This window comes from Erinaceus europaeus, chromosome 17, assembly GCF_950295315.1.
Source record: "Erinaceus europaeus chromosome 17, mEriEur2.1, whole genome shotgun sequence".
NCBI classification, from domain to species: Eukaryota; Metazoa; Chordata; class Mammalia; order Eulipotyphla; family Erinaceidae; genus Erinaceus; species Erinaceus europaeus.
In genome coordinates, this window is record NC_080178.1 from 48,214,737 (window position 1) to 48,231,081 (window position 16,345).

The window sequence follows — 16,345 nt, forward strand, 5'->3', positions numbered from 1 at the left end:
GCACCCAAACTCACATGAGGAAACCTGCTAGGTGGGTGGGGGCCCAGTATTGGAGGGTAGAATACACACCTACGTTCAGAGTGCTAGGAAGCAGTGTACAGTTCTCAAAATAGCAACCCGTCCATTTACCTGGTGTTCCAGTGCTTTCTTATACATTTCTCTCTCCTCAAATTGATGTTTCTTCAATTCAGCTTTTTGTTCATCAATCCTGATAATTGGAAGAGGAGGAGGTGAGGCCACACTTTATTCTAATGGAGACCAACATCATCAAAACACACCTAACAAGTAATAGTGGGAATAAGTTCCAAGAAAATAAAAGCTGGTACTTCCTTCTGGAAGCTTCCATTGCACCTGATAGAGACAGGCCTTGGAGCCTGGTGGTGTCTCATCTAGGAGAGCACACATGCTGCCATGTGCAAAGACCTGAGCTCAAGGTTCTCACCTGCAAGGGAGACACATCACAAGCAGTGGAACAGTGCTGCAGGTGTCTCTCCTTTTCTCTCTCTCTCTCTCTATTTCTGTCTCTCTTTCTCTCTCACTGTCTTCTCTCTAGCTATCACAGTCTATCAAAGAAAGGACTGTCAGGTCTATGGCCATACCACCCTGAACACACCCGATGTCATCTGATCTCAGAATCTAAGCAGGGTTGGACCTGGTTAGTACTTAGATGGGAGAAAGGACTGTCAGAAATAGTGAAGCATCAGGGCAACAGGCCCCAAATAACCATAGTGGCAAATAAGAAAGGAATGGAGGGAGGGAGGAAAGGAGGGAGCAAGGGAGAGAGAGAGAGAGACACTAGCTTTATGGAGGCAGGAATTACCTCCATTTGGGGGAGTCTTCCCCACAGCAGTTTCCCTCACTGCTCTCCTGACCTCCTCCCTGACTCAAATGCTCAGCCTCAGGCCAAGTGCAACCAAACACTCTCTTTCCTCAGGACTGGGAATTGAGAGAAATGTTCATCCCAGGCTGAGCTACAGGAGAATGGCAGGTATGAGTATGTGGAAGACTTTCCATGATGGCCTGGCCCCTGCTTCTAGTCTGGGCCCCCACACTCCCGACCCTGGGCGCTGGGCTCCCAACAGACTGATGATAAACCTACACTTGGAAGGGTCCCTCCATCAGACTGGCCCCTTCTTCCTCTACTAACACCACTGACCACAAAGCCAAAGGCCATGGTCCCAACTAACAACTGTACCTGGCCTCCAAGGCTGTCCTGACACTAAGCATGGTGGCGATGATGGGCTGCATGGGGATCCTGGTTGGCTGGCTGACATGTGCTGCAGCACTAGTTGTGCTGCCCTACCCTTCCCTACTGGAGTCCCCCTGCAAGTCCACCAAAACTCACTCTTGTTTGAGTTGCAGCCGTTCTAGTTGCTCCAAGACTTTCTGATTTTCTTTCTTTTTCTTGGCCAGTTTACTATTGGCATCTATTTGTTTGAGAAGGTTCTTAGTATACTCATTTTTCTTTTCAGTGACAATAGCAGCACTTGCTGGTCGGTTTGCAAAGTAATATGGATTCTAGGATGAAAGAGGAGCAGTTCATTTCTTTGAGACAAGCAAGAAAGCAACTGATGGGCTAGCAAAATAGCTGGCTTATACAGTGACTGCTTTGTCGTTGGTGAGACCTGGGTTTCAGCCCTGCGCTACCACACTGAAGGAGCCTCAGTGCTGTGGTTGCTTTCTCCATCTATCTAAAAGAAAGAAAAGTCATTTTTCAAAGTGCCGATAAAGCAGCTACATGTTGAACTCACCTGCTCCAAGGTGACTCTGAGCAGAACTGACCAGAGGTCACAGGTCTGTTGTATGCTTTACATTGGTTTGTTCTAGCTCTCCCCCACCAAGAGAATTGCCATGAGTCCAGTTAGTTTCGAGGGCCTGCTTGGCCCCGCCCCTAGGAACCCCAACAGAGTTCCAGAGTGGCAGAGTTAGAGAGAGTTCTTGGCGCCGCCATGGGAAAGAGGCAGCAGAGTTCTGTTTGGTGATTAGTTTGTCTTAGTTTATAAATCGTTGATGCTAAATAAAGAAATACAGCTTCTCTGCCCAGCCGTATGTCTCTGGTCGTCTCTGTTACCCGCTCGTGAAGCTAGCCTGGCCAGCTAGAGACTCCGAATTTTAACAACACAGGTCTTTTTTTCTTCTCCATGGTGTGTCTGTGTGTGTGTGTATGTGTGTGTGTGTGTGTGTGTGTGTGTGTGTGTGTGTGTGTGTCCCAAAGCCCTGCATGGTGAACAAAGGCAATACAATGGACTATCTATCAAGTCCAAGAGTTGTCAGGTTAACTAGAAAATGGTTTGAAAAGAGGATGATTTAGGCAGATAAAAATAGAAGCCAAAGATACTAAAAACATGAAAATGGTGGTGAAGCATGTTCACTGCCATCTGAAATGAAGTTTTTTGAAACTTCTGCACCTACAGCTCACCTGAGGGTTTTACTGAGGTGGAGACCTTAGTTCTGAGGGTGTGGGGAGGGGCCCAAGATTCTATGGAATGAGCTCCCACCCAGAAAGGAAGTATCACTCTTGTAAAGCCCACAGGAATCCCTTCAATGTGCCCTCCAGAGGGTGGGTTCAAACATTCCCAGACAGGGTTATATGCAAGAGAGAGGCAGAAACAACTCTTACAGAAAAGTGGCATTTCGGATTCCTCTGTGATTTTATAGCATCTGCGACACCAAGGTTATAAGCAGCATTCCTCATGCGTTCTTCTTTTTCTGATTTTAGTCTCAACTTCGCAAGGAAAAAGAAAATAAACACACACTGGAAATGTCATTCTGTTTGTGAAGGCTACTAACTTTCTCTCTACAAAGACTGTGTTTCAAATGAGTCCAAACTGATTGGGCTTTTCTATGTTTGTTTTGCTCCCTGAGAAAATGTCTCCCAGTCAAGAACTTTCTTTTTCAAACCCAAGGCCTGGTGGCTCTAGCAAGTCAAGCAGAATGGCACCTGAAAATGGATGGCTGTCTATGTTCTTCCCTGCACTCATGCAACAGAGTAGAGTAAACCCTCCATTCATCCTCCAAACCCCTCCCCAATGCATTTATATAAGCTGTGAGGAGATCAGAAAGTAGCTTCAGCCCCAAAATGTAGTGCACCAAACAAGACTTTAGTCTGCTCCTGAAAACCTGGCCATGACCCAAACTTCATTCTCAAATGAAATGCCTGATTTGGCACACTGCCAGGCAGACATGCACAGGACATCTGCAGTGGCCTTGTCTTGTTTGCTGCCCCCACTGCACCACCTCTCAATCCAAGCATTCTACTACCTGGTCTTTGAATTCAGTGTCCTTGTCTTTCATTATCTGATATTGATGTAGAATTTGGTCGTCCTGTTCTTCTTCTTTTTTCAACTTGACATTAGAATACAGTGCACTGTTGGCCTTCCTGCGTTGCATACACACGTAACAAAGTTCCTACAATGACACCAAGGGTCTATTCCTACCTTTTGCTTTCTTATCTTCACACTTCTTCCTGTGCTCCCCAAGACTGGATTTCTCCAGGAGTGTGTTTGATAAAAAGACATATGAACAGCGATGTGCACAATGGGTTTGATAGGCTGAGTCCTCAGGTTGCAGGAGTGGCCACAATTCCACTTGATTTGCAAGGTCTATGTTCACTCAGAACCCTTGTTCTCCCAGCCCTGTTTGTGTTCAGTGGCCCCCACCCCCATCATTTATCATTTGTTTGTCTGAGGAGACTGGTACCTGTCCTGCTTTCTCATGATCCCTACAAGTTGTAGTCTCAGAGGTCTTAGGTTCTGTTTTGGTGTTCTTTGATGGACTGGGTGGATGTGGCACACTATAAGAAAAGAACAATAGGGAGTCAGGCTGTAGCACAGTGGGTTAAGTGCACAGGACACAAAGCACAAGGACTGGCATAAGGATCAAACCTGGCTCCCCACTTGTAGGGGAGTTGCTTCACAAGTAGAGAAGCAGAAATGCAGGTGTCTATCTTTCTCTCCCCTCTCTCTGTCTTCCCCTTCTCTCTCCATTTCTCTATGTCCTATCCAACAATAATGATAACAATAACTACAACAATAAAACAACAAGGGCAGCAAAAGGGAATAAATAAATATTAAAAAACAACACAATTTCACATCCAGAGTGAAATTAGAGGCAAATATAGCCAAAGGAAGATAGCTCAGTGGTTCTCTTCAGAGCTCTGCATTGTACAGGTGAGCGACCTATGTGTTTGATAAGCCTGGATTTCAATAATAGCATGCTTGTTTACATTTGACTTTTGAGCATTACTGACTGCACTTTCTCAGGCATGGGAGGTGCAGTGAACACACACACACACACACACACAAACACACACACACACGCACACACACACAAACCCTCTTCCTGTGGAATCAACATTCTAAAGCAAAGTTACTAAACAAGGTAAGTGAGGTCTCCAGTGTATTTGGCACTGCTAATGACCATGCACACCTAGCTTCCCCCTGATAGACTGTGAGCCCTGAACATCTCTGCAGTCCTCACCATGGAGCACAAATGCAGGGACACCATGTAAAGGCATGCATGGAAACATCTAATATCCCTGAATCAAGATAAGACTCAGACTACAGTTAGTAAAGTGTGATCCCCACCTAACCCCCCACAAAAGACCATCATGTTACCTTTTGGTTCTTGTTTTTGTAAAGACAGTCTTATTAGGTTCCACTGTGGTAGGCAATATTACGGGTGCAATATTTCCAGATGCTGGAGTGGGTTTTTGACCTGGAGGTCTAGGTAGAAAGTTGACTGTAGAATAAGAGAAAGAGTTAAGTTTCCTTTCAGTCTTTTCCTTTGAGGCTTTAATGGTCATATAGATACAATGAAGAGAGAAAAATACAATAGGAACAGATAACACATTCTTACTCTACACCAATTGTGCTAAGTGCTTAATCTAATGCATAATGGGCCAGGGAGATAGCATAGTGGTTATGCAAAAGACTTTTTTGTGTCTGATGCTCTTAAATCACAGGTTCAATCCTTGGCAGAGAGACACAGAGACAGATACAGAGAGAGAGAGAGATAGAGAGAAGGGAAGAAAGTGAAAGGGAAAGATTGCATAAATAACAACTTAAGATAACAAGTAAAATCTCTTTATGAAAGGAACAGTCCTCAAAACATTGTCTGGCAACTTCTAGCTATCTCCAGTAACTTAGAAAAAAATTAAGAAAACCTTTGTGTTTCTACATATGTTTCAACCAAAGTCACATCAGCTACAGACATGAGAATCCTACTATTTTCTATTAAGCCATATAAGACAGTTGTAAACTCCTACTCAGAATATATATATATGGAACATGTTACATGCAGCTCACTTGATGCATTTCTGTTACCTACCTAGGCCACTTCCCTCCCCCGGTAGCCATCTGAACTTTGACTCTTTTAAGTAGTAGAGAGCCAGCAAAGAGTCTTAGTTGAGAATCTCAGGGATTAGAGTTAAGGTGAGATAGAAAATTCTAGAAGAGCTATTTCTTAGAAGAGCATATTTCTTGGGAGTCAGGTGATAGCGCAGCTGGAAAAATGCCAGTGGCACAAAACACAAGGACCAGTGTAAGTATCCCAGTTCTAGCCCCTGGCTCCCCACCTGCAGAGGAGTCGCTTCACAAGCAGTGAAGCAGGTGTGCTGGTGTCTGTCTTTCTCTCCCCCCTCTTGCCTTCCCCTCCTCTCTCCATTTCTCTGTCCTATCCAACAACAACATCATCAATGACAATAACAACTGCAACAACAATAAAAAACAGGCAACAAAAGGGAAAATAAATAATTATAAAATTAAAAAAAGAAAATTCTAGAAGACCAGTTTCTTAGAAGAACACATTTCTTATAACTCTAATGGTACTGATTTTCGGCACAGGAGTTGCTCAGCAACAATGCCCTGCTGCTTAGCAGAAAAGAGAAAACAGCTAAAATCGTTGGCCTACCTTGCACATCATCTTTGTCTGACTTCATTCTTAACACAGATTTCCTCAGTTTAGGTTGTTCAATTTTTTCCAGTGTTTCATTATTTCCTTTTAATTCAAATTCAATTCTAGGAATGGACCAAAAGGTTTGCCTGCTCACTGGATCTGAATAAGAAACTAGGAGAATTCTCAGTTCTGAGCAGCACCCCACCCAGCCTGATAATACTGAAATAAACCTACTTCTCTCCATGAGTGAGTGCCTGGACTTTGTTATGCAGAAATCACAGACTGAAGACTCTTTTCTTTTTTAGCCTGAGTCTGACTGTGACCTGCCTCTTCTAAACTGAGGTCTCAAAAGGTACTCATACTCTGGGGGGGAGGGGATGCCTTTGGGTTTTGGTTTCAGTTTGAATGTGACTTTTCTAGTTCTGTCACCAGATTCAATACAGGGCTGTCAGAGTGGTATGTGGTTGGCAGAGTGTTTGGGAGGCCAGGGTTGATCGGTCCATGGAACCTGTGGGGTAAGGCACTCACCTGGGGAATGAAAGAACACAGTTTGGACTTCTCTTCGAATTTTTGATGTTTGCTAAAGTTGAATTTACACTTTGAGGTGTCTGGAGAAAAAGGAGAGAGGAGATTTATAGCTGGTCTATAGTCCAGGACCCAGACACCTCACAGGCTCCCTGGAAGCAATGCTACTGGAAGGCTGGCTTGTTGGATGCTCAGTGACTAAAGCCTCAAGCTTACCCCCCCCGCCCCCCATTTAATAACGATCTTCTGACTCTTCTCCCAGATCCAGCTTTCTAGTCCCTTTTCCAACTATGACACCATTTCCCCAGACAGTAACCTGTGTCCACCTGCATATCAGCTGTTAGGCTCAGGCAAAAATGGAGCCCTTAGAATAAACCTAAAATAGACAAACCTGTTTTTTCCAAAACAGAGACCCCAAATCTTCATCTGCAATATTGTTGCCTTTAGGTTCATGATTAGTCAACAATATGTTCAGCTTTCTATATTAACTCTTTTTCAGCCACCAGGTTCCAGATGATACCATGATGCCAACCTGACTTCCCTGGGCAGATGACTCCACCTGGAGACACACCTATCTCAGATCTCTGCCCCACTAGGGAAAGAGAGAGACAGGCTGGGAATATGGATTGACCAGCCAATGCCAGTGTTCAACAGGGAAACAATTACAGAAGCCAGACCTTCCACCTTCTGCACCCCATAATGATCATGAGTCCATACTCTCAGAGGGATAAAGAATAGGGAAGTTCCTTCCCTATTTCCTATTATACTTACTCCCAAGATATCCTTATCAAAGCAAAGACAGCAAAAGCTCAATAAGGGCAAGAGACTGGCATACTTTAACAATGACTCTTTAGTCACTATCAGGCCACCCCATCAAGCTGGGGCCCTAGTCTGGGAGTTCTGAGACTCCCAAACAGACATGATGGGCCTTGACCTCAAATAAATCCCTTTCTCCATTGTTACCAGTCATCTGTATCAGGAACAACAAAACAGATCCCTTTGTGGACCCCCACAGGTCCTTGCACTCAAATCAACAACAGTAGAGAATGTTCCATCCTCTGAAATGAGGCTGGACCACATACTCTATGCTACACCTGAGGAAGATGGGTCCTAATTTTGGGGCAATTGGAATGTTCTTACTGATGATCCAGAATGTGAGGTTTGATCTAAAGGGATACAGAGGTCAATCAAATAGGCTCCTAAGCTGAAGTAGGGCAACAGATCAGATCCAATAGATGGGGTTTACAGTCAACAATATTTATATACCTTTAGCATATTTGGAAGCTACTCTCTTCCCTGATCCAGCTTTCTGGTCCTTTTTCCAGCCATGACATCATCTCCCCAGACAATAACTAGGATCCATCTGCATATAACATTTCAGGCTCAGGGAGAAAAAAAACTAGTATATCCTCAGGCCCTTTGGACTTTCCTGCATGCTTCTCTCAATTCATGTCAAATAATATTGCATCCGCCGATCACAACCTAATCAACGCAACGAGTACCACCCCAGCATGCTTCACTTCAGACTGTGTCCAGAGACTTCAGGTGTGGAACGACAACCCTTCAGCTTCATCACTCAGGAGAGACCTTTCCTTTCATAGTATTCTCTAATTCCATTCCAGGTGGTCCACTCCCCAATAAAGTCCCCAAACCCAGATATAGACCAGGTCCCCTGAGATAGAGCATATGTTCACATGTGTCCATAAACCAAGGAAAAATATATACCTGAAAGCAGAAGTACACAAGTACACTGGTCTGCAGTGAGTACCCCCCCTAACACTTCCTCTCCACTATTCCAACCTTAAGGTCCATGATTGTTCAACAATTTGTTTGGCTTTGTATGTTAACTCTCTTATCAGCCACCAGGTTCCGGATGCCAGCATGATGCCGACCAGACTTCCCTGGACTGATGACACCACCTATGTGTCCTGGAGCTCCACTTCCCCAGAGATCCACCCTACTAGGGAAAGAGAGAGGCAGACTGGGAGTATGGATCAATGAGTAAAAGCCCATGCTCAGTGGGGAAGCAATTACAGAAGCCAGACCTTCCACCTTCTGCAACCCAAAATGACCTTGGGTCCATACTCCCAGAGGGATAGAGAATAGGAAAGCTATCAGGAGAGGAGATGGGATATGGAGATCGGGTGGTGGGAATTGTGTGGAGTTGTACCCCTAGTATCCTACAGTTCTGTTATTGTCTCCTTTTGTAAATAAAAAAAATAAAGCTTAAAAAACAAATATAACTAAAATACGCCTATTAGCAGAGAATGGAGACCACCCCCAACTCTTCATTTGTGCCATTCTAGCCTTTAGGTTCATAATCAGTCAAAAACATGTTTGGCTTTACATTTTAACTCTCTTTTCAGCCAACAGGATGCAGCTGCAAGCACGATGCCAACCAGACTTCCCTGGACAGATAACCCCACCAATGTGTCCTGGAGCTCTGATCCCTCAGAACCCTACAGCCAAAATCATACTCAATGGTGAAAAACTGTAAGCATTTCCACACATATCAGGTACTAGACAGGGCTGCCTACTATCACCATTACTACCCAACATAGTTTTGGAAGTTCTTGCCCAAGCTTTCACGCAGGAGCAAGGAATTAAAGGCATACATATTGTAAGAGAAGTCAAATTCTCCCTATTTGCAGATGATATGATAGTATACATAGATAAACCTAGGAAATCCAGCCAGAAGCTTTAGGAAATCATTAAGCAATACAGTAAGGTGTCAGGCTGCAAAATTAATATTCAAATTCAGTGGCATTCCTCTGTGCAAACACTATGTTAGAAGAAGAAAAATCGAGAAATCAATTCCTTTTCCTACAGCAACAACAAGAACAAAAAAATAAAATATCTAGGAATAAACCTAACCAAAGAAGTGAAATGCTTGTATACTAAAATTGTGAGTCACTAATCAAGGAAATTGAAAAAGACACAAAGAAGTGGAAAGATAATTCCATGTTCAAGGGTTGGAAGAATTATCATCATTAAAATGAATATACTGCCCAAGGCCATATACAAATTTAATGCTATCCCCATCAAGAATCCATACACATCTTGTAGGAGTATAAAACGAATTCTACAAATGTTTATCTGGAACCAAAAAGACCTATAATTGTCAAAAATAATCTTGAGAAGATAGAACAGAACTGGAGGATCACACTCCCTGACCTCAAATTGTTTTATGGGGTCCTTGTAATCAAACCTTCTAGGTAATGGAACATGAATAGACACACTGCCCAGTGGAATAGAACCAAGAACCCAGAAGTAAGCCCCCACACACTGGACATCTAGTCTTTGACAAAGGTGCCCAGACTATTAAAAGGGGGAAAGCAGAGTCTCTTCAACAAATGGTGTTGGGAAAATGGGTTGAAACATGCAGAGGAATGAATGTGAACCACCAAACACAAAAGTAAATTCTAAATGGATCAGGGGCTTGGATGTTAGACCAGAAACTATCAGATACTTAGAGGAAAATATTGGCAGAACTCTTTTCCACATAAATATTAAAGACATCTTCAATGAAATGAATCCAGTTACAAAGTAGACTAAGGCAAATATATACCTATCGGACTTCATCAAATTAAAAAGATTCTGCAGAGCAAAAAAAGCAATACCCAAACCAAGAGACCCCTCACAGAATGGGAGAAGATTGTCACATGCCCTGCATCAAACAAGAGGCTAATAACCAAAATATATAAAGAGCTTACCAGCCTCAACCACAAGAAAACAAATGAAGCCATCCAAAAATGTGGAGAAGACATAGACAGAATATTCACCACAGAAGAGATCCAAAAGGATGAGAAACACATGAAAAAATGCTCCAAGTCTTTGACTGGCAGAGAAATGCAAATAAAGACAACCAATAGATCCCACTTCACTCCTATGAAAATGTCATACTTCAAAAAAGGTAGCGCAACAAATACTACAGAGGTTGTAGGGTCAAAGGAACCCTCCTGCACTGCAGGTGGGAATGTAAATTAGTCCAACCTCTGTGGAGAACAGTCTGGAGTACTCTCAGAAGGCTAGAAATGGACCTACCCTATGATCCTGCAATTCCTCTCCTGGGGATATATCCTAAGGAACCCAACATGCACATCCAAAAAGATTTGTGTATACCTATGTTCTTGGCAGCACAATTTGTAATAGCCAAAAACTGGAAGCAACCCAGGTGTCCAACATCAGTTGAGTGGCTGAGCAAGTTGTGGTCTATATACACAATGGAATACCACTCAGCTATTAAAAATGGTGATTTCACCATTGTAAACCCATATTGGATGGGGCTTGAAGAAATCATGTTAACTGAAAGAAGTCAGAAACAGAAGGATGAATATGGATGATCCCACTCTCAGGCAGACGCTTAAAAACAAGATCAGAAAACACAAGTAGAAACCGAACTGGAGTTGGTGTACTGCCACAACGTAAAACATTCCCTGGTGCAGTGGTGGTTGAGTACAGGTTCCAAAAGGATGACATAGAACCTAGTGGGGATTGTATTGTTATGTGGAAGACTGAGAAATGTTATGCATGTACAAATTATTGTATTTATTGTTGAATATAAAACATTAATTCCTCAATAAAAATAATAAAAAAGAAATTATGTGGGTGAGATACTTTTATCTATTTTTATATTTATTTATTCTCTTTTTATTGCCCTTGTTGTTTTATTGTTGTAGTTATTGTCCTTATTGAAGTCTTTGTTGTTGGGTAGGACAGAGAGAAATGGAGAGAAGAGGGGAAGACAGAGACGGGGAGAGAATGATAGACACCTGCAGACTCAAACCACGATCCTCATGCCAGTCTTTGCACTTTGGGCCTACTGTGCTCAACCCGCTGCACTACTTCCCAACTCTCAGTAAGATACTTTTAAACCATATTTTCCCCTGTCCCTGGCTCAGTCCTTCAGATGTTTTATCCTTCTGGCCATTTTATCTGAGTAAGACACTTAGAATCAAGCCTTTCTTTGCCCAAGGGGCACTTGTCATCTAAGACAGGCCAACACTGAAGGGTGACACCTCTATAGACAATTCAGAACTGTAAGAAAGAGAAATAATTAGAAGGTCAACATTACCTTTGCAATACCTTTTTCCAGATTGCCACTTGTATCCACTGCAGACAAGAAGTCCTGAAAAAATTTCATTTTTACTTTGTCATTTTCAATTGTAAGGATACCGATTCCTTGGAAAGTAAATTCAACTTTCTTTCGTGTGCAGATTGATCGTGATAAGAGCTGCAGAGTTTCTTTAATGCATCCTTCGACTGTGTCCCTGCTATAATGCCCCGCTATGGCAACCATGATAAAATTCAGTGGTACAACGGGAATATCCCCTGGAAGAGAAAAGGACAGTTGTGTGGGGGAAAGACAGTGAGCAGATGGCAGATACTCAGAAATAACTGTCTCTCTTTTAATGGGAAAGGTTTAGCCAGTAGAGCTACTTACCAGGTGTGTGGATCTTAGTTTGTCGTAGTCCATGCAGCTGCAATAGCTTCTCTGACATGATAAAGATCGGTATCTGGATAGAGCTAAACCTGTTCCCAGCATCTAGTTTTTGCCTCATAAAAGTAAATGTCCCAAAAGCAGGTATGTAGACCCCCTAGAAACGAAGCAAACAGAAGGTGGGAAGAAAAGAACCACATGCTGACTTCTCTGAAGGGATGATAAAGACGAATCCTGAGAGAATTTTAGACTAAAAGTTTTCAAATGATGTTTGCATAAAATATAACCAATTCAAAGGCTATATTTTTCTTTCTTAAAAAATTTCCTTATTGGGAAATTAATGTTTTAAATTCAATAGTAAATTCAATAGTTTGTACATGAATAAAATTTCCCAGTTTCCATATAATAATACAACCCCCCTTAAGTCCTCTGTCATCTTTCTTTGATCTGTATTCTCCCCACCCACCCACCCTAGAGTTTTTTACTTTGGTGCAATACACCCATTCCAGTTCAGGTTCTACATGTGTTTTCCTTTCTGATCTTGATTTTCAACTTCTGCCTGAGAGTGAGAGCAACCCATATTAATCCTTCTGTTTCTGACTTATTTCACTTAAAATGAATTTTTCAAGGTCCATCCAAGATTGGCTGTAAACAGTGAAGTCACCACTTTTTTTATTTTTTATTTTACTTATTTATTCCCTTTTGTTGCCCTTGTTGTTTTATTGTTGTAGTTATTATTGTTGTTATCGTTGTTGGATAGGACAGGAGAAATGGAGAGAGGAGGGGAAGACAGAGAGGGGGAGAGAAAGACAGATACCTGCAGACCTGCTTCACTGCCTGTGAAGTGACTCCCCTGCAGGTGGGGAGATGGGGTTCGAACCGGGATCCTTATGCCGGTCCATGTGCTTTGCGCCACCTGCGCTTAACCCGCTGCGCTACAGCCTTACTCCCAAAGTCACCACTTTTATAGTTAAGTAGTACTTTAATATATATATACCACAACTTGCTCAGCCACTCATCTGTTGTTGGACACCTGGGTTGCTTCTAGGTTTTGGCTATTACAACTTGTGCTGCCAAGAACATATGTGTATACAGATCTTTTTGGATGGGTGTGTTGTGTTCCTTAGGATATGTCTCCAGGAGAGGAATTACAGGATCATAGATTAGGTCCATTTCTAGCTCGAAAGCTATAATATTAAGAGAAACTATAGGGATGCTATAGTTGCATATATATATATATATATATATATAGAGAGAGAGAGAGAGAGAGAGAGAGACAGACAGACAGACAGACAGAGACAGAGACAGAGAGAGACAGAGAGATGAGAGAGCATGATACCAGAGCACCACTCCAACACAGCCAGTGCCAGGCTTCACACTCAAGACCTCAGGCATGTGTGCAGGGTCAGTGCTCTACTGTCAAGTCACCTTCCGAAGTCCTACCTTTTGCAGCCTCAGCTGTCGTAGAATAAAGTCAGAAACGTGGCTCCATATCATAGAGACTTCTGAAATTCAAAGAAAACAAAAACACAATTTGATTTATGTAAATACCCTGTCACTATCCAAATGCAAATGCAAAAGACTCCTTCAAATAGCAAGTCATTCATAGCTAGAAACAGACAGAAATAAGGTCCTTCCTGAAAGTCAGTTTCCCTGATTGTTTAACTTTACCCCTGCTAAGCTCTGTAAATATGTAATAAATAGTACATCATGATATGTACTTGAAGGAAATCTTTATGGAATAAAGCAAACTGCTCAATTCACTGGAATATTCCCCCACCCCCAAACCACTACCCGAGACAGAGATACCACAGTCTTTCACTTCCAGTATGTGGAAGTTATACACAGTTTTTTTCTGATGTCCTAGGACTGAAGTACAGGTTGTTGAAGGAGAACTAGTAATTGCTCTTATGGACATTGGAGACAAACTGGGTGGTGGAAACCTACCCCAAAACATATGTTATGGTAAGCCAAGTACTAAAAGTAAGTCAGTCAAAGACTAAGATTTTGCCCTATTCTCTAAACCATGGTCTAAATCATGGCTAATTAATGTATTAAAACTGATCAGGGAATGTGAGGGCGATCTGGTTGTGACATCTGTCACCCCATTGAATGCCAGGTTGATTTGGCTCATCTGCCTGGTTAGGTGGGTGTCCCCTTGCTCCATCATCACTCCATGTGTGACCCTCCCAAAGCCGTGTGCTCTGTCGAGGAGGATGGCCTTCCCTAAGTAGAGGTGACCGGTCTTTGGGTGAAGGTATATGAGTAGCTGTGCTCCCCTGATTGAACCTCCAGACAAGCTCTGAATCTGTTCAGGTATTTCCTCTATCCTATCATATTTTCATTACCAAAAGAATTCTCCTCCTGGAAGCTAAGCACAAAAGAAGATTCTCCAACCTAGTCCAACTTGTACCCCCCAAGTTAAAATTTCATCACAATCAAATATACACAGGAATAAAATAGAATCTCACTATCTGGATATAGGGGAGCCCTTTCCAAGTTAGTGCGTCAAACCTACTGTCTTTTATGTAGATTTGAGGCAGGCAGCTCAGATTTCAGGAAACACATCTATTCAAAAAGGAAATGACCTAGTTGGGACCCAGAGAAACAGTATTTCTTGCAACCAAATGCTAGTAGAAAGGCTTGTGAGAGCTAAATTGGAAATGTAAGAGTCGTGTTTCTTCATCTGGATACTATACAAATCCACTGTGTGGTTTTGCTTTTAAGAATCTAATAGATGTCCTAATAAGAGCAGCATTAAATTCCTTTGACCTGATATTTCCTACTTCTCATTGAAGACAGAGAACACATGCACAGTATTCACTCCAAGAAGTTTTTCTTTTTTTTCCTCCAGGGCTATTGGAGCTTAGTGCCTGCACTATGAACCCATTGCTCCTGGACACCTTTTTTTCTTTCCTTTTTTTCTTTTTTTGGATAGGACAGAGAGAAATTGAGAGGAGAAAATAGTGCAGAGAAGAGAAAGGCACCTGCAGACCTGCTTTACCACTTGTGAATTGACCCCCCTGCTCGTGGAGAACCAAGGGGTTGAAACAGGATCATTGTGCAGCTCCTTGCAGTTTGCACTATGTGCACATAAGCCCGTGGGATACCACCTGGTGCCCTCTAGAACAGTTTCAGTCCTCTGCAGTTCAGTTGGAATAGACTTGGAAACCTTACAGACTTGGTATTGAACTAGTTTTTCTGATGCCCCAATATGCCAGTGTGTCAGAGAATTGGAATATGACTTTTATATTTGAAAATACTTGTCTGTCCTTCAACCGTGAGGTTTTTGCAGGAGTCACTGACACTGTTACCTTGCCGACAAGCTCACCTGGCATGCACCCACTGTGCCCTGGCGATGAGGGCTTGTGGCATCAAAGGATGGCTTTGTGGCACCATTCTCTCTTGGGATTCCCTGTGTCTCTATGCCATTTCTTCTCAGTTCCCTCAGCAGGTTCACTAGCTCAATTTAGGCATCAGTGTTGGAGCTTGTTGAGGTCTAGCTCCACATTCTCTTATTTCCCTCCATCCCCTCTGCTTACATCATGCCCAGGGCCTTGCCAACCATCACTATGCCAATCTCTGCCAAAGGCAAATTCAAAAGCCAAGGTTCCCTCCCCCCAACTCTCTACCACCAACACACTCACACAAAATCACATTTTTGATCCTATGCATGTGACTTCCTACCTGAATATCCCACAATCGATATGCTTGGACTGGAGAAATAAATAGCACTATGGTTATACAAAAAGACTCAAGCCTGAAGCTCTGAGGTCCAACAGTCAATTCCCAGCACAGCCATAAGCCAACAAAAATCAGTGCTCTGGGAAAAACCACACCTAACTCACTTAAAGCCAGAATCGGGCTTCCTTTAAATCTTGTCTTTGATGTAGGCTTTTGCTCTCGACGAATAGCATCATCACTTGATTCACTTGCATAGATCCAAACTCAAAAGCTGCTTGGAAAGTTCCTTTCTGCTATATCCTATCATTTACTACATCACTGTAACCAATAGATTTTCACATCTGTCCTTTAAGTCTGTCCACTCTCTACATTTCATTCTACCAATTCAGGCCAAATCGCCATCCTTTCTCTCTTAGATAACTCTGAAAGGAAACAATTGTTCCACGTTAGGTCATCCATTTTTGCCTGAGTGGCCCACATGCTTCTCTAGTGTGTGGCCTTTTCATTTTCCTGATTAAAGTTTAAAACATGGGGGAGGGCTGCGGAGGGGGGAACCCTACGAGGAAAAGAATTAGTAGAGAGAAAGAGACAGAATCAGAGAACCATTTTTGCGCATAGGATGTCATGGAATTATTCTTGAGACTTCAAGCTTGAAAATCCAACAACCTGGGCCAGCAAAATGCTTCCTTGGACACTGAAGTACTTTGCCATGTGTGCTATCCAGGTTCAAGCCCAGCCTCCAACTCCTTAAATGAAACTTTGTTCTTGTGAACTTTTGTACTCTCTATGCAAACAAATAAC

The 16,345-nt window shown here is 42.6% G+C and overlaps 1 protein-coding gene and 1 long non-coding RNA gene across 2 annotated transcripts; both read right to left on the reverse strand.

Annotated features, from left to right (window-relative positions):
• Positions 1-825: 825 nt before the first annotated feature.
• On the reverse strand, positions 826-2,684 carry LOC132534004 (uncharacterized). Its single transcript, XR_009545722.1, has 3 exons — positions 2,621-2,684; positions 1,196-1,518; positions 826-971 (listed from the first exon to the last, which is right to left on the reverse strand). It is a non-coding gene; the product is annotated as an uncharacterized LOC132534004 (long non-coding RNA).
• A 556-nt stretch (positions 2,685-3,240) lies between these two features.
• On the reverse strand, positions 3,241-4,859 carry LOC132533752 (coiled-coil domain-containing protein 81-like). The gene is made up of 3 exons (XM_060175790.1): positions 4,617-4,859; positions 3,700-3,793; positions 3,241-3,408 (listed from the first exon to the last, which is right to left on the reverse strand). The coding sequence occupies exons 1-3, from the start codon at positions 4,802-4,804 to the stop codon at positions 3,241-3,243; spliced, it is 450 nt and encodes a 149-aa protein (XP_060031773.1). The 5' UTR covers positions 4,805-4,859.
• Positions 4,860-16,345: the final 11,486 nt, after the last annotated feature.